Source organism: Coloeus monedula (genome assembly GCF_965178545.1).
Source record: "Coloeus monedula genome assembly, chromosome: 5".
In the NCBI taxonomy this organism is placed as follows: Eukaryota; Metazoa; Chordata; class Aves; order Passeriformes; family Corvidae; genus Coloeus; species Coloeus monedula.
This window is the reverse complement of record NC_138785.1, coordinates 45,148,328-45,170,055: the sequence shown is the minus strand read 5'-3', so window position 1 is coordinate 45,170,055 and position 21,728 is coordinate 45,148,328. Positions and strand designations below refer to the sequence as shown.

Here is a 21,728-nt window from a genome sequence, read left to right as displayed (position 1 = left end):
TAATGAGTTCAGTTCTGCTCTCTGTTGGATATCTTGCTTCTTTGGGTCATACTAAAACAGCCTCTTTTTTCTGCACTCTTTTTAATTGGGAAATAAATCAAATCCATGTTTGCTCATTCTTATAAAAAGTATACATAAAAAATAAAAACACAAATTGTCTCTAAATCATTGTGCTTAGGCCTAATGATTCCCAGGCAATGTAACAAACACATTCAGTGTTCTCCAAAACTACTTTAGTAATTAAAATACATCCACCATTTCAGAAAGACAAAGGACTAAAGGGGAGCTTCTGGATATCATGAAGCTATTGTGAACTACTCCATTATATCATCTTCTTCATGAATCAGCCAGCTCCATTTCAAGACCAGTTACTTTAGTTCCCCTCTCTACATACATCACTACTACAAAAATTCAGATATTGGCTCATATATCTCAGTCAAATGTATTCAAGGGCTTCTTGTGCCAGCATCTTCCTTTACCAATCTAAACAATTCCTCTCTCTTGCCAAAACTTAGCCTTTTAAATATATGCTACAATCATATCTCCTATCAGTCTTATATTTACTGGGATAAAAACCTTCTTTTTTGAGTATTTGCACTGCAAATTTCAGTATAATATAGATATATCTTGAAGTCGGAGTTGATGAGGGCAATTGTCCTGTGACAGCTGGCAGATCTTTGACAAGATTTTTCTTTGCAGTTTCCATGTATTTAGTAATCTTACTATGTGGTGCCTTGTGCATCAGCATTTTAACAAATGTAAAGATCAGCCAAATAATAAGAAATTTTAATGCAAACTTAGACATATACAAATGTATTATGCAAATACACATTCATATTTAAAGTAACGATTCACTGCTTTCTACATGGTAGATTGTTTATTCCTCCTGTATAAGTGGCCACATGTGGGTGGCTAGAGGGGATAAAATATATGTATTGACGTCATGAGAAAAACAGTCTTCTATCACTTTTTGCTCAGTTAAGCTCAGCACATTTCAGGTATCAAAAGAAGAAAATAATAATATTGTATGACACATACTTTTTATTCAAGAAAATGAACAGCAGTGTACAGAAAAGTGGTGGATACAAATCCATCATATGAATAATACCCCAAATTTAATACTCTAGAATCCTCTGGTGGGTTCAACGAATTTTGCAGGATACATTTTCCATTATCACGTCATCTCTTACTGATGAATAGTAATTGCAGGAGTGGAACAATACAACCATTTTTTGGGTGCCTTCTATTGTATTTTTCAAAGAGAAAGTGAACAAAAAGAGTAAAGAAAGGGCTTCGGCGGATCGGTGCCGTGTTTGTCCCTACTGGGTCCCTCGTGGACCGCTCAGGCGGCGCTCTGCCAGCACCTACGCGTGCACACAACCTCACCTTCGCAGGTGGTCGAGAACAGCTGCTCGCACACACAGTCTAAGCATGAACCAGAGACAGGGAGGTGAAAGGGGCTCTCTGCATGCAGTTCCGCGGCGTTTAATGGCAACACCCCGAAGGGAACAGCGGCAAGAACGAAAAACAACCGAAAGCCCGCGCTCGTTTTATCCCGAAAACTCCCAAAGGCGGGCAGAGCATCCAAAACCAATAGTCTGAGGGCTAGGGGGCAGAGGCAAGGCTGAGTGACATAAGAGGGGCCAATGGGAAAAGGGACGGGAGGGGGAGAGGGCCAGTGACCAGCAGAATCTAGACAAAGGGAGAACTTTTCTAGCATATTGTTGTAAGGAGGGACCATTTTTAAGGCAACTTGAGGGCTGTAAAGTGTACTTAGCCACCGCAACAAAAGAGCAAATCCAAAATTCAGTGGCAGCTGTAGGAAGTTATCTAGGTGATATTTTTCTTCGAAGAAAAAACTTGAAGAGCAAATGTTCTAAATCAAGAAGAAAAACTATGTGCAATATCCAAAATTTTGCATTCTTCCTTACCACTTAAAACTTCAGCTTCATCTCATCAAAAAGCTGCAAACATATCATTTTAGTCCACTTCAGAGTACATATATGCATAATGTATACTTAGTTTTAAAGTACACACATCGGAACACTGATGAGCAAGAACATATGCAATGCACCTAGTCACAGAATCTGTGGCATCTCTGTAGTCAGTTACAAGCCCCAGATGTAAACATTATTTTCCTCGGGGAATATTTCAGTAATTAATGAATGCTGTTGTTATGCAGAGATGGAGCAGTGTGCTGACATTATGGTTTTTCCAGTGGTATAACTGGGACTGAATGATTCAGAGAACTTCCTTCCCACCATGCTAGGCAGAGCTGAACTTAAAAATGTGTCAGTATATATTTATACTCCTTCTTTTCCAAGGGCAGAAGGGCTGTTTAAGTCTTTCACATCTGGCTGCTCTCTCCCACCCTTTTCCTGTGGGAAGTTCTTCTCTTACATCTTTGGCTACAGAGAAGGGGAAGAATAGCTGTTTGAAGGACTACTCAGTAACCCAAAGGTCAGTGAAATCTTCCTGGGAAAGCTGATTAAAAGTATTACTTTATTCTCAAAAGTGGTTTAAAAAAAAAATTTGGTCCGTTTTCTGAGCGACTGAGACATGTTGAACCACAGAAACTGATTCAGGAGAGCTGGAGGTTGTGATAAGAAGGAGCTCGAGGATACAGAGTAAAACTGCTGAACTGAAACTAAAATGTATGGCAAACATCAAAGTAATGGACTGTTAATTAATTACTGACCAGTGCCATTGATGTAGAATTGCCTTTGTCATTAAAATTAACTATCTGACTGAAACGTGTCGAGCAGCTCATGTTTCTCATGATGTGTCTACAGTGCACAATTGACATGGACTGCTAAAGTGCCTCCAGACTTTTGGAGAACTAAGTTCACATGTCAGGTAAAATACAACAACAGAGACACAAAGCTCTATATAAATAGTTACCAGAATTCAGAGAAAGACTTTTTTGTTAAAAGATAACCTGAGCATTCTTTACACAGAAACATACAAACCTTTACACAGTGGTTTGTTCTCAAGTGTGAACTTTGTTCAGGAATCCCAGAAGCTCAATGAGATAGCATCTGTATCTGGTTATCCAAGCTTTCTTTATAAATCACAGGCAAGGTGCTATCTTCCCTCTAAACTGAAAAGTTTGGACTCTTCAAGATAGCTGAGTGTGTGAGGACATTAAGTGATACAGTCTATGGGTTCTGTTGATGCTGGGAAAGAAAAAAAGTTTATGGTTCAGAAGATATTCTGAGTTTGCAGAGCTGATAACAATAGCAGTACCCAACAGCATCACTTTTACAGGACCATATCTAGTTCCAGTTTAAGCCTTAGCATTTCAATTCTGCTGCAACACATTATCGTTTTCTTTCTGCTGCTCTCCATACCAGACAAGCCTGCATTGACAGATGCTAATTTTGTGCAGAACTCCACTGAGTAATGCACGTGATGCATAAATGCAGAAGTAGGGCATACAATTTCTGAATTTAGCTAGCAGCTTTACAAAGATCAGATTGAAAAACTTGCAGCTATTTCATGTCTTAGAAAGAGTCAATAACCAAAATCACTACCCCAAGTTAATTTAAGAGATTACCTCCTTAACTTCTCTCAGACAAATTAAGGCGTCAATTTGCTGCACAGGTCATGTGGAAAAGTAGAAGAGATGAAAAGAAGCCAACCCTCACAATCCCATAAGGCATATTTCTCTCTCTAAATGGGCCAAAACTCATGCTGCTGGTTCAGCTTCAGAACGTCACCTAATACTATCTTACTGAGGCCACTCATGTGATTCATTATGGCTAATCAAACCCTAAGTACTTAAGCAAATTCTGATCCCAGAAGAGAGTATGTTGAGCCTGCAAACAGAGACTGTTAAGCAGTGGTTAATATGTAAGCAACCTGATGAAAACAGAAACAAAAAGTGTATTTTCTTTGCTGATGAGGCTGGGCAAGTTTCTAGGCATGCGTTCCTCCTACTTTTAAAAGTTTCATTGACACGGCCTCAGTTGCTCAATGACTGAGCCTTGCCATAGTTTGCTGGAGGTACTTGTTAGTTACCTCAGTGTTGCTCGCTGGAAAACAGGAGATGATTGCAGCTCTCCTGCCACTCCCCCTTACACTCCCCTTGGTACGCCCCCTTGAAGTCTCAAATGGCAAGCCTGCTTTAGGCAGCTGCGGATCAAGTCCTGCTAGAACTTTTTCCTATTGGGGAAAAGCAATCATTCATTTTTGAATCTACACAGCCAAGTTCTCTAAAGAAAATAAATCTCCAACTATTAAAAATTGTCATCCAGTGTTCATGTAAATGTTCTTTTAAACCTCCATACTTCTTTTTTCCCTGCAAATGGGTAATTAATTACTTACAGAGATACACTACTTTTCCATAATTTATTTAAATGCTGTTTTGTTGTTGTTCAGTCTAATAAAATACAGTGGGTGCTTTTTATTAATGCGGATTAAAAATACTTCTTGGCTTTTTCTTCCTTTGCAAACTTTTTTCCCCTCTGTGTTTGTATTTTAAAAGTTTAAAGGACAATCTGTCCTGCATAATAAAAGTCCTTAGTTAGCTAATGGCTAAATGTAGTCCAGGCAGCCAAAACATGAACCTTCTGCTCTGCTACATAGTTCTGTCATGGCCATATCAGCATTAACCTGTTTTCAAGGAAGAATGCCTTCCTTTTTACAGCATTTACATTACTCAAAGAACCACTGTCTATGAATAACTTTGCCATGAGCTAGGTGGTGAAGAGGGAGGAGGCTAGAGCTTAGCCTCCTCCCCCCAGATCACCAGCCAGCACAGCTCACAAGTACATGTTTAAACGTCAAGACATTAAGTTTACTATATGTCCATTAAGTATGTTAGTACTATCTCTTCAACATTTCCTCCTGTCAATAGGACACACAGGACAATAAATACTCAGAACAGAAACAATTAAATAGAAAAACCCAGTGAAAAACAGGAAGGTGAAAGGAACATATTAACAGAGGAAAATACTAGAATTTTCAAAACGAGAACACAGTCTTATGTTTCAATTGCTTCACTCAGGTAGAAGATGAATAGTGGGGAAAGAAAGAGGATGCGTTATTTATTCACTTTGTTTTGAACACATGATAAAAATTTCCTTGCATTTATCAGCTAAAGAATGTGGTGGAAAATGGTCATTTCATACTCATGCAACAAAAGCACATACAGTGCAGCAAGAATATGCTGGGTAACTGGAATTTCACAAAAGTAATTTTGTATCACAGCTTTGGTGAGACTAATTTATTCTGTTCTGCTTAATTATTGTAGCATCTGACTTCTCACATGTAATGTAGTATATAGGGCATTTAGTGGAACACTTGTGTGTACAAATCCAGTTACTCGAAAATAACCCTTCAGTAGTATTCAGAAGATTTTATGTATCACATACATAATTTCCTGATACAGATTGGAACATTTAGTCAGAACTGTTGTTCTGCACACATGGCTAGGGCAAGAGCAAAGGCAAATAACTTTCTGATCGCCAGTGTTTTGGTTGAATAGGCTGCCCCTTTAGTCACAGGATTTCTCTGAATAACTGATGCATATTCTGAAAAAATCTTCACTGTATTGCTTACCTTATTGACGTAGCTATTTCTTAGTAGGCTGATGACACTGTACCTGAAATGTTCAGAAAAGGAAAGATGAAAAATTCTAATGATAATTTAAATGTAAAAGTAGTCCAATAACATGGGAACACAACATGACTTTTAACAGAATGGTCAATTATTATTTTTCTGCAAATAAACAGAGAATAGTTTAATTTATAGTCATAAATTCACTTATGAAGTGCTAAGTCACTAAACAGTCACCCCCCCAAAAATATTTCTGCTCTTCTTATCTTGTCAGATTGGCCATCTGCATGATCTTCCTCTGTGAGAAGCAAGAGACTCACAGAATGAGAGCTCAATCAGAGTTATAGATGGCTGACTTCTTTCAGATTTGCAGTTCTGAAAGTTTCCCTGTAGAAGGAGAAAGGCAAAACCTAGCTGGTTAAAGATGGAATTTAAAGTACTTTTGAAAGGAAGTTCCTGAAAGCCTGCCTACATTAGGGATGCATGTGTGTGGGTATATGCATACATAATGTATATATTTACATATATACGTACACACACACCATGTATGGTGACAGAATGTCATAGAAAAGAGATGAGCAGATCCACAGCCAAAATTTGTAAAGGTATGCCCAAGGATTTTATGTATTCAGAGAAGGAACCCACTAGGATCATCAAAGTCCAGTTCCTGGTTCTGCACAAGACAGCCCCAAGAGTCACACCCTGTGCATGAGAGCATTGTCCAAACGCCTCTTGAACTCAGACAGCTTGGTGCTGTGACCATTTCCTGGGGAGCCTGTTCCCGTGCTCAATAACCTTCTGGATGAAATTTTTTTCCGAAAATCTAACCTAAACCTCCCTTGACAGAACTTCAGGCCATTCCATCGGGTCCTGTTGGGTCACTAAAGAGAACCTGCCCCTCCACTTTCCCTCGTAAGGATGTTGAAGATTGCTATGACATCTCCCCTCAGTCTCTTCCAGGCCAAACAGACCAAGTGACCTCAGCCTCTCCTCATACGGCTTCCCCTCTTGACCCTTCAACATCTTTGTAGGCCTCCTTTGGACACTCTCTAATAGCTTTATATTCTTCTTATATTCTGGTGCCCAAAATTGCACACAGTATTCTATGTGAGGCCACAGCAGCACAGAGCAGAGTGGGATAATCCCTGATAACCCATGAACCAGATGGATGATTCAGATTATAGCGTTAAAAGGAAAGGACCTATTTAAGTGGAATCTATGCAGGAAGAAAAGGATGATGACTATAAGATCTATTCCAGCTATTCTCAGTGTTATTCTTAGCATTAGCCATTCTTAGCCTAAGGCTATTCTTAGCCTTAAAATGAGTTTTTAAAGATATCTGGCTGAGAGAAATTATTTGAATTATTTAGGCTGAACTAGAGGGAGGGACTAAAACTCTTCAGCCTGTGGATAGTTGGAGCTGCCAAGTTCCAGGTATCTCAAACAAATGTGACAAGGCTTGTAGGAAAAGGAAGTGCTTGACAACACTAGAATGAAAAGAAGCTGCATTGTAGTTGTTGTACCCATCCTGTGGCACTTTCTGCTGCTCTCAGACAAATGTTGCCTATGATGTCTCCCGAAATAAAGTGTTACCTGCTAGGACAGACAGGGCGGCTCTTCTACCTTCATTCCCAACACAGCCTGGAGCTTCCTCACAAAATCCCACCACATGCTCCTGAAAGGCGCCTCGGGACGCCTCAAGGTCCAGCAAGCGGCAAAGGGCTTTTGGGAGGCGCTCCTCCTGCCTCCCAGCGCAAAGCACCCACCCGCCCGCAGGCTGCGGGAAAATTGTTTCTGAGGGCGGATCACTCGTGAACCCCCGCCAGAGCTATTCGCGTGCAGAATATCAAAGCACTCGGGGCAAAACAAGGTTGGAGAAGCCCGTGGTTGCTGGGATTGAGAAGCCGGAGAGCGTCGCGGGTGGGACTCCAATGGTCGCTTCTGCGGAGGTGCAACGGGTCTGTGAGGGCGGGGGCAGCGGGGCTGTCTGTACAGGCTCTGAGACCGCAGTGCCGGGGCTGACCAGCCTCCCTTCCCCGGGATAGACGGCGGGGAACGCGGTGCGACCCTTTAAGGAAAACACCCGTCCCCACTGCGCCTCCGCACCGCTCAGCTGAGCGGACTCTCCTAAATGGAGAAGAGGGAAGGGCGGGCAGGGGGTCGGCAGGGTGGGGTTTGCCGGCCCGCACGTGTGGGAAGGCCGGGCATGGGGGCTCCCTGAGGGGAGGAGAGCCCCGGCTTCGGCTGCCGAGAGAACCCAGCCTCTGCCAGCGCAGCTCCGCGCAGCCCGGAGCCGCCGCAGGGAGCCGTGCCCGGGCCGCGTAAGTGGCTCCCCTCTGCCGCCTTCCCTTCCTCGGGACCGGGTGGGCAAGGGCTTGGAGGGAGCGCCGCTGCCGGGGGCTCTCGGCTGGCTCGGACGTGGTGGGGAGGGCTCTCAAGTCCCAGGTGCAGCGAGGCCGCTGTGCGGCCGGAGGGGCCCTGATCCCCACCTCGCTCCGAGGAGTTATTCCTGGTATCGGGCGGCGTGCGCGGGGAGAGGAGGGAAGGAGCTCTCTGCTGCCTTTTAAAGTCCGCCGTCGGGAAAACGGCGCTGGCGTTCCCCCGCTGGCGCTGGTTCCAGCGCTGGGCTGCTGCAGCCAGGGAGCGCGGGATTGGATGTGGCACCAGTGGGTGTCGGGCACAAGGGGAAAGGCACCTGAGGGCTCCTGGGCGGCACGTGTGGGACCTTGTTTGCTGGTCCTGGGGTAGCATTTGCTGCTGCTGTAAAGGTTTGGAGGCGTCGATGGGTGAAACGCCCCCCTTGGGTTTCTGAGAAGCTCGCTCAAGGCACTGACTTTACCTGGAGGTGCTGTCCGTGCAGGTGTTACCCGTGCGGGGGTTTATTGACTCAAACCACACACTTGCAGTGCAACCCCAGTTCTTCAGTGCGTTTTGGGAAGTTGGGGAAATCACTCTTCAGTGGAGAGCAGAGAGTGGGTGCAGGTCCCTAACTGTGGTAAAACAAATTTAGGAAATGTAAGATTGCTCCTTTCTGCCAACTTTGCATGTTTAAATGTAGAAATGTGTTTGAAGTATATATGACCCTACATATAATGCTACTGACAGCTGGAGAAAACTAGTCCAGTAAAATAAGTTTAAAGTTTAAGGTATCAGAAGCAGGAGAACATAATCCTTCAGTGTAAAATATTTGATATTGGGTGAGATTTGTGATACCACATTTGGATGGCAGAGCATTATCAACCTGATGCAGGGTCTGGGTGAATTCTGTTAATTTGGCTGAATTACATTAGTTTTGGGGTAGCAGGGATATCACACCACTTCAGTTCTGACAGCACATGTAGTTTCTGCTGATTTTTATGCTGGTGCTTAACACATCATTCCAGTAACTTACCTGTGAAAGGAAAAGAAGTTTCCTGAAGTTTGGCCTAAGGTGTGGAAGGACTTTTTTCAAGCCTACCCTCTGCTTCAAGTATGTTAATACCCCAAATTATTTTAGAAGCTTTCTAACTTTTCTCTTTATATCCTTCCTATTAAAATCAAAACAAATATATTGTGAGGCATTTAGCTGTTTCAGAGATGATGGAGGTAAGACAAGGGATCGTGGCATATAGGACTTGTATATATTGGAACAAGCTGATGGCAGTTTGTTTGTGCTAGAAAGACGAAACATTCTATAAAAAGGTCCTGTGGACACTGTGCAGACTCAGTACGCAGTGGGTCTTGGATTAGAATTTGGATTACACACTGTGGAAAATGTTTTGAGTTCTGGTTTGTGTTACCTAATGGCATTAAAACATCAACAGTAAAAATAGGCATCAGGCCTATACAAAACCTAAGCTTGTTTTCGTTGACATCTATAATGTACTACATACTCAGACAGAAAAAGACATGGTGCCTGCCTGCCCTGCTTTTGTAAGCAGATCTCCATGGCTGCAATTGATTTCATTTGACTCTACCCCTGTCCGCACAATTCTTCTAAACCCCAGTGCACTGGGTTCTGATACAAATTGGCACAGAAGTGAAACAACCCCACAGAGACATAATAAGTAGACATATTGATATCTTATGAAAAGTGCAGTGATGTTTTGTATGAATGGCATGCATTTTTACCCTTTTGCCACATGTTTTGATGAAGGTTATTTGTGCATGGAGTAATCTTCTGTCTAAGTGATGTTACTAAAATGCAACTTTGGTTCTTCAGATGTGGATGAAAACTGGCACTTTTTGAAGTTTTAATGCAATGAGTTTTGATCCTGCATAAATGGTCTGACCAAGGTTCCTGACTTCAGTAGAAATGTACTTGATAAGATGCATGACAAGGTAGCTGTTTCTAGCTTTATACATGCTTACAGATTAACTCAAAATGGGTTTCAACTTTCTTACTACTCATAGAATCACAGAATATCCTGAGTTGGGAGGGACCCACAAGGATCATCAAAGTCCAACTCCTGGCCCTGCACAGAACAGCCCCAAAAATCACACCATGGGCCTGAGAGCATTGTGTTAATAAATTAATGTACTTAGCATACTTTGGTTAGGGATCTTTTTATGCCATATAACCAAAGATATAGAAAGTTAGCAGTGCCATTTTAATGCATATTTGTGACTTTAAAGCAGAACTTCATGCATTCATATTAGCTTTTTCCATACTAAGATATTAAAAATTATTTTATACATTGCTGAAATTACTCAAAAGTATACAGAAATACTTGGAGTCATGTTTCTGTGTGTGTAAATTTTCATGTGTCTGAAAGTGTCCATCTTCACGATACCTTTACCATTTAGCACATTGGCTTTGATCCCTCGGTGTCACGATACAATTCTGATCCTCTGGCTTCTCAGTTCTTTGTCCTTTTTGTTTGTTCTCCAGTTGGGGAGAGCTTCATCCCACTAGTTTAGAAGTGGCGAAATTTAGTATTGGTAAGTCAGCTGACAGCACTCTTGGAAGCAAACAGTTGAGCTTTCCGAAAAAGACAAATGTGTCCTCCTCTCTTCTGGGAAAAGCATTTGTATAAGTGATCTGCCACTACAACTCCAGTGAGAGTTATAAAGGTTACTAGTAAAAGTGGCTTCTGGGACTCCTGAGTTTAGTCATTGCTGACAATCATCCAAGATCCACGATATTATCTTGCCTGATGTCAAAATTCTCATTTATCTGAATGGACATACTCCAAGAAAAAGATCATTTAGAAATGCACTGAATGTTGTCATTGTCTTCATGAGTTCCTGCATAGGATTGCATATGTGGGGAATGAGAGATTTCTGAAGGGATGTAGGATACTGATGGGAAATGTGTTTGACCACAGGATGAGCTCAGGACATCTTGTTCTACACACAACTGGAGAAGAAATTACCTCAAATAAAGCATTCTGGTTGCAAGATGATTGTTGCAGGTCTCTTAATGCCAATATATGATCTACAGCAGTTACACACATGAATACCCCTCTTCCTCACTTGACCATAAACTGAACCCTTGTAGAAGTGAGAGTGGGCAGGTTGTGATGGTTTAAAATGTTGATAGTTTAATGGCTGGTGTTGAGCCTGTGTTTATTGACTGTGGAGGGGTGCTACTGGAATAGCATACATAGACAATTGTCGTATCTTTCTTCACCGTGGCTGTAAAGATTCTGTCCTAGACTACATAGACTCCCAAGTATATGTGTGACGGTTGTGAATATAAGTAAGCAGCCCCCCAACAACTGTTATGAAGAACTAAGCAACAAACTAGAGTAGAATATTTTATGGTTAAACTTAATAACAGAAGTCCTCACAAATAAAGTATATCTCCATTCACATATCGTAAAGGTAATAGAATCTCAAAGACAGATGGAGCCTCTCAAAATGTTGCCCAGACAGCAGTGAACTTTTGAATAGTATGGAATAGTGACACCACAGCTCTGACGACAGCATCTGCTCTAGTTTGGGTTATGGCTTCTAGAAGCATTATTTAAAACTAATTTACATAAAAATCCAGGTCATAGAATGACTTCCACAACACTTACTTTGGAAGAGTATAGTCTCTCGTTAGTGTCTGAATGGCTGCATGTGTCTGACAAGTAGAAGTAAACCAGCCACGCAGGAAAAAATCGAGGAAACAATCCTATATAAACCATCATATTACCATCATGCTTGTTCGCTGACTTTGGTTCTTCCCTTTCACTTTTGCAATTACCTTTTCCTGCCACACCCAGTAGTTAATATAGGTCACCCAAAAGACCTCCATGAAGTTGCTAGAGAAGGGTGGGTTTTGTTGTCCTCAGCTCCCTGTGACAGCTCATCAGAAATGCAGTGGAGTGCACGCAACATCTGCTGTTTCTGATAAGTAATCAAAGCAGGCAGAATCAGTATTGATGATTCAGTGTTATGCTGTAGTTCCCTCTATCACTAATAGCAGGGTAGTTTTGCCTCTTTGTGGTGGTAACATCAGTTTCCAGAGTTTTCTTGCATCATTGTTCTCACTAAATGACCTCATTTCTTGAAGTTACTTTGTCAGATGTACTACCAGAAAGGGATGATTACATTAATCTAATTTACTGGTTACTGGAATTTTTGGGAATTTATCTGTTGTAGCTAGGTAACAAAACATAGAAAGGTGTCAACTGGCAAAATGCAAATAAATATACTTCTGCAGGGAGCTTAACTAGGAAACGTTTGTCAATTGAGATTGGACTGAAGGAAAAGACAAACTCTACCAAGTGATTTTGCCAGATTTTTCTTCCATCATCTGTATTTAATATAGAAATTGACTTCACCTGTGCTTTTTGCTTTCCAGTATATTTTTCTTTGGGAAACGTATGGAATAAATTTATTTTTGCTTTAAAGAACATGATGGTTTAGGTGAATTTTTTAAGGGGAGGGAGTTGGATTCAGTGCAATCTAATCTTGATTTCATTTACTGTAATAACAGTAAATGATGTGGATAAGCTGTTCTATAGCTCTGTGAATTCATGTAGATGATTTCTGCTCCTTGCCCATTTTGTTTGAGGTTAGTTAATTCTTTGCCTTGAGTTGGATTGTAAGCTGCTTGACAACATGGGAAAGCAGTTGTGCTTATTTTATTTTGTTTGTGCAGTACCATGCAGATCATGGTTATGGAATAAATAATAATTGAAATGGAATTTAGGAGGGATTATTATTGTCCTTTATTCAGTTTCCTTAGACTGAGAAACATCTCCATATTATTTAAGGAAATTGAAACATTTGGATATCGTCAAGATATCTGATTACTCCCATGAGGACCTAAACTAATTCTTCCAAATACACTGTTTATGAATGATTTGGTCTGCTATTGATTTTATTTTGCCCTCAAATGTTTTTGGACCCTCATGCAGTTGAGAGAAAACAATGGGATGTGACTTGCCATGAAAGACTTTCAGCACTGTGAATTAGATTAAAGCCTTGTGGATATATAGAGTTAGCACGCATTTGTGATTCTTTTCAAAGGTACAGTGCTTCAGTGTGCTTTTTGGAAGCAGTAGTTTAGATGACTAGGCAATAATTTTGATCCTTGTAATGACAGTCTAAGGTTTAAAGTAGTGGTACGTATTTGAGTACAATCAGTTTCAGAATTTAGTTGCTCTATCCTTGATGCAAGGATTTGAAGAGACGGAGAACTTTTTAGGGTATTACTGAAGAAGTATCTTGAAACATCAGGTTTGTTATGTGCAATATTATGTGCGTAGTAATTTGTATGTTCTGTGGTTGTTGTTTTTCCTCAGCAATATGTTTTTAGAAAATCTCGATGCCTTATCTCTATGCACTGTTTACCAACCTGTGCTCACCCTCTTTCTTTACAAAGACTCAAGGAGGGGCCCTGGGCACTTTTTGATAAATAGGGCCTGTTCTACAGGCATAACAAGGCCTCATCCTGAGTAAAGAGGGAAGTCCTGAGCTGGAGGCCTGTTGTAGAAGGTGCTTCCTACATCTGTGAATTTGGTTTTTTTTAAAAAAATATTTTTCAATAAGGCATGAGTATGCCCTAGGTAAATTGCTATGCTGGCAAACTGGTAAGAGAAAAATTGCACTTATCTCACACTAGATCAGTAAAAAGATTCAATATTAAAAATTCAAATATATGAATTACCAAGAAGTACATGGTGCTTGGTTAAAAATACTATGAAACTTATAATATTCACTGTCAGATGGAGAAGTCCAGAGAAATAGAAATTAGTGTTGCATAAAACACCATCTATGAGTAGACTTCCTGTTGTATCAAACCGACCTGCTTTGAAGTTTTCATTGTTTTAAGGTAGCCTGTGTACCTGTCCTTGCCATCCTTTGACAAGTATCTGATTCTTTCTGTTCGTTTTATTCAGTACCCCAACCCCAAATTGGCCTGAATAGTTACTATGAAAAAAGATTAAAATACTTCCCAAGGAAGCCTCAAAGGTGAGTTGCTGTTCCTCATATTCTCAGTGTGCTGTTTTTGCTGTTTCCCAACTTCTTTTTCAGTGCAGTAGAGACTGCTATACTTCATGCTGACATCAGTTTGTATAGAATAACTTTATGGTTTTCTGCTTGGGGGAGTACATGGTTGGAAAAAAATGAGAGAGACCATTGGATTTGAAAGATCTCTTGGAGTGTATGGAGGTGGAGCAGTGGCAAACTTGTGTTATGCCAGTTACATGAGAAAAGAATGCTGTGAGGTTCTCTATGGTAGTTATAGCTGAAGATGAGATGCTACATAGAGAAGCAACGGTGCTTCACATGATGTTTGCTCCTGAGAGTTTGAACAGGTTTGTTTAAGACATGTGGTAGATCCAGGTCACCTGACAGCTTTAGGTTTTCAGTCACATTCTGCATAAATTCTCATGCTGCACCATATCAGGTCTATGGAAAATTGCAGGAAAATTAAATGTATTATAAGTAAAACATTCAGAGCTGGCTTGCTTACATATTCTCAGAACACTAGAACACTAGGAAGAAGACCTTACTTTGTGATCTTTGGTTTTACTCTTGCTGACCTGCTATCAGGAATTTCCTTGACAACAAAATAAATAGGTTAGAACAATCCCACAGTGGACACCAAAATTATTTAACTGCATACTTTGGACACCAAAATTATTTAAAAACATACTTCTGCAGGAGTGACTTGTTCATAAGTATGTTTTATATAGAAAGTGTTGTGACTTCACAATTGATGTGTTCTGTTTCTTCCTTTATTATATTTTATTATCTAAAACCAATACAGAGTTAAAAATTGCTTCCTAACTAGCAACAATAATTATTTTATTTTGCTCAAGTGCATGACAGTCACACCAGAACCTGAGTTCATGGATGCTCTAGATCAAGATCATCATGCAGACTTGTCCTGGGTTGCAGTGTATTCTATTACCATCCCCATCAGCTGTTGAAATCAGGTGGGGCAGTGTTTCCTTGCCTCCTCCCCCCAGACTATCTTGCTGTTAATGGCCCATCATTGTCCTGCCCCATGACTCATAGATAACTCCCTCTGGACTATCATCTGTTAATGAGCCTAATCAACACTTGGCCTCATGACTCATTACCCCATTGTGAGATGCTCCACCCAGAGGGAGGAACCAAGCATCCCATCGTGTATATAAGCTGAGGCTGAACACCAGAGACGACCCTTTTCCACTGGATTTCTAGAGGACAGGAGCTACACAGCCACCACTGGACTTTCTGAGGAAGAGCAGATCTTTTTTTTCTACAAGATCACCGCTTCAGAGGACTGCAGCCACCATTCTACCAGACTGCTACCACCACCCTGCCTAACAGGGACTCAGGTTGTATCTTGACTCTGTCAGTTTGAACCAGTGTTTTCTTTTAGTCTTTTTTTTTTTTTTTTTTTTCCTTTTCTTTAATTTTCCTCATTAAATTGTTATTCTGACTTGGTGCCTCCCACTGGTTTGTTTTCAAACTACCACAAGACTAATCTGTGATCTTCCACTGCCCTCCCCAAACACACATACTCCCAAAAATCATACATTTGGATGTTACAGCTTATTTTTATTGTAGGTTTTCCAATTGCAGTGTAATAGTAATATATGACTTTCCTAGCAGTCTTGCTTTTTGTTCGTTTCTCCATGTCTGTTTAGTTTTTCCTGCTCTGTTTTGAATGTCCAACCTCTGAAACTGTATAATCTTTTTCTGGAAATTATGTCAACCAGCTATTGCTGAGACTTCTTTACATTTTTAACACAATTACAGTAAGTTCTCAGGAGTTAAAAAGTAGATGTTAGCATATCATTTGGAGACATCCCATTTGTCCCATGAAAATGCAACTTACATCATCATGGTAGAGCCTGATACTGAAAAATACTGTGTGGTAGCAATTTATCACTTGCTGTGAGGTAGAATGAATGTCTTAGAGCAATGGGGGATTTATTGTGTGGATTTTGCATGGTAGAGAGAGAAGAAACTGAAAGGGAAAAATCAGCCCTGTAATGTACTTCCTCTAAGTGAAGGAAATCAGTTCTAATTGTCTCAACGTTTATTCCTTAGTGGAACAGTGCTTCTGAGTGTCCAGTCCAGAATGTTTTACAGGCTCCCATGCAATGTCCAGCTATTAGAAACAGTTTATTAGACTTTTGAAACTTATTTTTTAATTTATGCATGTGTCTTATTCTGAAGCAATTAGTTTCAACATCAGACTTAATAAACCCATTCTGTATTCCTAATTGTCCAAGTTATAAACGTTTACAAACCTTAATGCAATTTTACAGTACTCTGCAAAGCCTTCTATGGTGTTTAATTGCCTATATACTCCACTTCATTGGTTGTCTAAGCAAATAATTTTAGATTTGTATTAAATAAGAGAGGCTTTTTTCCTATTTGACAGTTTTTCTGTCCTGTGTGGTAACAGATGGGTTGCACTTAGTTCAATGAACCAGATGCAAAATGAGCAGAATTTGCGGTAAAATACTGTTTATGTTGCATTTTTGTTCACACACAATAAATTGTCAGCTTTCTGATAATGTAAAGTGAATGTTTACACTCCTTCATTGAAATTAATTAAAATGTATCCACTCAGCTCTGTGAAACAAGTAGTTTTCCAGGCCTGGGTGAGCTCATAGGTACAATTTGTACATTTCTTACTGAAGCTGTATCAGCATAAGGAACTCTTATGTTGTGCTCCCTGAGAGCTGCTATCTCTTGTTCCTGCTCCTGTAACCATCCCTCTGTGCCTGCACAGCTGTTTCTGGTTCTGTGCAATGAACTGGATTAGGAAACATTAATCTTTTTTCTTGAGATATTTTTGAATGAGGATCAGTTCCCTATTCCAGTTGGAATGGCCACACACATGGCTGTGCAGCCACAACTAAGGAACGGACACAGAGGAGAGAACAGACTGAGCAGTGTGAGCTGCTTCAATTGTACTGCCATTGGAAGAAACTATTCAATATGATCCACATAGCTGTAAAACATACTGTAATTTCTCTTATTCCCTCTGATTTTTGTCTTCCCTTCCTTTTAGACCATCTTTGTCACTGAAGAAAGCATTAGTTGAAAAACTTTGACCATGACTGTGGTATCCCTCAAACTTTTGAAGTAAGTTTTGGCATTTAGAATCATTCTTTTCCTGCAACAAAGGAAGTCATGTAGAGTTCAGTTCCATAGTTTCATTCCTTTGGACTGGAGCTAAAGAAACTAATAACTTCTCAAACAAGAAGGTATCACTTACCAAGTGCATTTTTAGTGATGATCTTCTAGACTGGCTTGGTAAATGACTTGTGTGTGAGATGGTTCTGAATGAAGAATTTTGGATAGTTCTTACTTTTAGTCTTTAATCTGCTACATCCTTACTATAAGCGTAGCTCCTCTATTGCATATTTGACCTGGTTCTGATCTCTGTTTGGCATTGTAAATAGAGAATATTTCCATAGAACCAGTGAAATTACCAAAGTGGCAAATATCTTTTGTCTTCCCTCCCCATCCCAAACACTATCTCAACTCTCATTTGCATTTATTAGTACACTATTATAAGCTATCAGAATTTCTTCTAAAATTTTTTTTCTTCAGAACTATTTCCTTGTGCTTTTTCATGAAAACACATGGCAATATTACAGCATATTTGTCCAAACAGCTATGTGATGATTGGTACAAATTCCTCCTGTAGAGAATGGTGAATGTGATAAGTATCTTCCTTTAATCTACATAAAAGAGCAGTGAAATACAGTATTTTAGCTTGGCTGAAACTTAGCTAATAGAAGTGTGGTTTTCAGGGTTCTGTATACTTTCTAAGGATTTGATAACAGGCATTGCTGATAGCACACAGTTAGACAGTGAGTTGGATTCATTGCAGCTGTTTGCAAATGGCAGAAAGGAAGCAGAAAAACAGAGTGATGTGAATGTTGCTCATAGTGTTCTGTGGAGGGGCAGCTTGGGGTGGCTGGAAAGAAACCTGGAACTGAAAGCAAAGAAGCTCTCCTGGTACTTTCATTCCTTCTATGCTCAGGGAAACAGGACTCTGGAAACACACAGCAGGGCATGTAACATATGTGACTCTGAATTTCATCACCTCGCTGGAGGAGACTGCAAACCCTTGAAAACATCATCTGAGTTGAAAGGGAAAGTTGGAGCAGTTGGAGACACGGTTCCAAGTGCTATATGTAGAATCTTCTTTGATAGTAAACACCCCCTTGAAAACCCATCCAAAGGCTGAAGGAAGACCTGAGATGGTGGTATAAAGCAAGTTAATTCACAATGCTACTTCTGTGGTGTTCTCCTGAACAACTAGCATGGCTGCTGGCTTGAGTGTGAAGAACTTTTGCATTTCTTTTAGCAAACTTAGAAAGCAGGGTTTCAGGAACTACAACTAATAAGTCTCCACAAAACTCACTTGGGAAATAAATCTGTGAATTGGATAGGCTATAGAAGTTGTTTCCCTTGATCTGAAACTGAGTCAGACAGGGAACTTGCAAAAGGCTGACTATTTTGTCATGGATTTCTACTTTGGAGGCCCAGGAAGGGAAAGTTTAGATTGCCCCATCAGAAATACTGAAGTCCTTGACATCAGCATTTTTCATGACTGATACAGTTCTGCTGAAATGTATTTGGCTTGTTTCATTATTGCTGATAAATTGGGTAAATTAGTGGGCAGAACAGAAAGATAAGGTTCTGCAAACAGACTCTGAGGTAGGAGCCATTACAAAACTATGTTTTCTTGCCTGAAGAGGTGAAATTTGATATTGTAACAACCTTCAAGAATTGGAGGAATGGGATATGCTTCAGACCAAGAGAGAAACAATAGTTAAAATCCCACTCAAGGTTGCAAAATGTGAAATAATATGTGCTCAAGGTGATGTTTCAGAATACAGTCCTGCACCAGGCTGCACAGTGAGGAGTGGCTGTCTGTGTGTGTCTTCAAGCTTGTACAATGTACCAGCTTGCTTTTGGGTGGTGGGAAGAAGGAACAGCCTGTATGCCTGCCACAGCCCTTTTGTTATACTGAGGCATATACTGTGTACTAAAAAGGCATGTACTAAGCCCTGTGAACCAGGTGGACAGTTACCAATAAGAAATTTATAACTGAAGGGAAGGGGAAGAAGTCTACTTTGTATGGATTTAGACATATGAACCCTAGAATTTAGCAGTACTTCCTGCTTGAATTCCAAGTTCATGTATGAAGACTATCTCAGCATGTGGTGGGGATGAGCTTTCATAATGGTCTTCTCCAGAAACTGTGGAAACAGAAGCTTGAAATAAGAGTAAATAAATCCCTCCTGTACAAATGCAGCCTCTATAGATTGCTGTCCTTGTCTTTCTTAGCTGCTTTTTCCTACAGTTTGCACTGAAATAAGAGTAGGCACACTGAAAATCAGGCATGCTGAAATAGAACTTAGGCTGTGTTTTTTGTATAAATAATGCAGAACTAATAGTGTCTGTATTATTTCTGTAGTATCCTTAATATGCTTTTCGTATTTCAGATCACGTAACTTGGAGTCAGAAGCTCATTTGGCCTTCCCATCAGTGAATGTCACATCAGGGTGCAGGGTGTGGTGTCAGTGTTCAATTCATTTCACAGAACTCGGAATGGAGTAAGACTTAAAGTAACTTTTGTAACCGTTATTCTCTAAATATATCTATTTCCTTAAGATGTACCAGTAATACTGTGTGCTGAACAACTGAATTGTCCAAGTTTACTTAAAATGGATTTGTCTTTTGCACGTGTTTCTACCAGTGATGGGATCAGATTTTACACGTTGTGAGCCATTCATCATCAATGCTGCTGCAGTGTTACATTCTAGACTTTAATCTTGCCATTCAGACTTTTGTAGCCTTCCTGGAGAATAATCTTCTCCTTACTCAGTTATGGTTGCACCAAAAAGAGTTGAAATATTTTAAGTCTTGCCTACAGCAGTTAATCCTTCTCCATGTCTACCCTGCAGTAGTGCTGGTACAAGAACTTGTGCAGCTCTATAGTAAATTCTATTGGGAAACCAGTATGGGTCAAAATTGACTTAGTACCTATTCAGTGTTACTGTGGTTTCATTCCCCCAGTTTAATTCATTTTCAGCCACAGAAATGTTTATGTTGGCCCAGCATCCAGTTAGGGTACACCACTTATTTTGAAAATGCTGGTTTGAGGTTTTAGTTCCAACTGTGCTATAGCTGCTGATGAAGCAATGGCAGCACAGAGCTTAGCTGTCTGACAAGCACCTTTGTGTTCAGGTGGGTTGCAGACCAGCCTGCAACTTTTGCACCTTAGCATTCAGTATTATCTGTGTGCAGTGGCAGTGTCTACTTCAGCAACTGGTGCAGATCTGCAGGAATGAAGCTGTAGAGGAAAACTGATGCAGTGGATTCACTGACCACACCACTTACATTTTGCTATGTGTGGGAGAATTGGGAGGACTTCAGGTTAATTTTTGTCTTGTCTCACAGACTGAATTTCCATTACCACTTGGAGCGTACTAGGTGCTGTTCCGGAATACGTATCCAAATTTTCTTTCATACAAAAGGATATCTCAGGATTGCTCCATGGACTGAACCAAGGCACATTGAATTGTCTGTATGACAGGGAAAATATCTTTGAAAATATGCATCTGAGTGAAAATGCCGGTATAAATGTGCCAAGGGTAACTCGGCTCTGCCTGTAGATGCTGCAATCAGAATGTTGCACTGTGGTACTGGTGGAGTTTCTGTTGTTGTACATGACTCTCCCATTCTTTCTGATTCCACTTCATAACCTGTTTTGTTGACAGCTCAGCAGCTAGTCCCACTGTGGCTCTCCAAGCTCTGAGACTGTTGCATTCATTCACTCTCTGTTGGTGGTAATGGTCAGAAAAAAGATATTTTTCAGCACATGTTATCACCCATCTCTATCTTCCTTGGCAGTATTCCATGAAAATTGAGCTAAGTATGACAACATGAAGTCTAAATCAAATAAAAGTTTTTTGGTTGGACTGTGCTTGGTGTGCACATGTGAAATTTAGTACCCAAAGAAGGGAATGTCTTGTTCCAGGCTGACTGTGGATCTTCCACTGATGGAAACATAGAATCAGAATACCAGTTTGAGAGGGACCTCAAGGATTGTCTGGTCCCACCTTTCTTGGCAAAAGCACAGTCTAAACAAGATGGCCCAGCACTGCATCCAGCTGAATCTTAACAGCATCCGACACTGGGGAATCCAGCAGTTCCCTGGGGAACTTATTCCAATGGCTGAATGTTCTTGTGAAAGACTTTCCTCCTGTGTCTAATTGAAATCTCCCCAGGAATAACTTGTACCCCTTACCCCTTGTCTTTGCCATGTGACTCCATGTAGAAAGGGAATATCCATCTCCATGAGGCTTTGCCAAAAAGAGGGAAGTGTAAAGACAGTGCTTGAAAGTGTTTTGTTTGCTGTGTAATGGAAAATGTTGAATCCGAATAATCTACAAAGCACCAACGAAAGAAAGCTGGATGTATGTTTGGCAGATGACCTGTACTGACTGTTTCCATGCTTGTTTGGTCTTGTTTGACCAGCAATAGCTACACTGGTGCTTCTTGGTATTTTGATAGTATCTTGGTATTTAGATAGATTTTCACATTCGTTGTGCATCTGTAGGAGGACAGATGAACCCGTCAGCACACGCACATTTCACTGTTTAATTCCACTTTTCTCATACTATTGATTTTTCTTAGATTAAGCTCTAAGGCCTTGATTCTGAGCTGAGTATTACTGCAGTATGAATAATTGCAGAGATATTTTTTATCTTAGCACAGTT

General features: G+C 40.5%; 1 protein-coding gene and 1 long non-coding RNA gene across 7 annotated transcripts in view; one reads left to right on the top strand and one right to left on the bottom strand.

Annotated features, from left to right (window-relative positions):
- Positions 1–2,595: 2,595 nt before the first annotated feature.
- LOC309573386 lies at positions 2,596–7,396 on the bottom strand. The gene is made up of 3 exons (XR_014226430.1): positions 7,153–7,396; positions 5,563–5,605; positions 2,596–3,176 (listed from the first exon to the last, which is right to left on the bottom strand). It is a non-coding gene; the product is annotated as an uncharacterized lncRNA (long non-coding RNA).
- A 9-nt stretch (positions 7,397–7,405) lies between these two features.
- SLC7A2 (solute carrier family 7 member 2) overlaps positions 7,406–21,728 on the top strand; it is a 54,063-nt gene continuing 39,740 nt past the window's right edge. Inside the window, exons 1-4 of one of the 6 annotated variants that reach the window (XM_082282301.1) lie at positions 7,754–7,880; positions 13,875–13,947; positions 14,802–15,305; positions 16,997–17,070. Coding sequence is in view for 2 of the 6 variants with exons in the window: in XM_082282297.1 (XP_082138423.1) it covers positions 7,491–7,517 (27 nt within the window). In the remaining 4 variants the exon portion in view is untranslated. Of the gene's footprint in view, positions 7,518–7,753; positions 7,881–13,874; positions 15,306–16,996; positions 17,071–21,728 lie in introns of those variants that run through there. The other 5 variants (XM_082282300.1, XM_082282302.1, XM_082282304.1 and 2 more) reach the window with 5 other exon arrangements.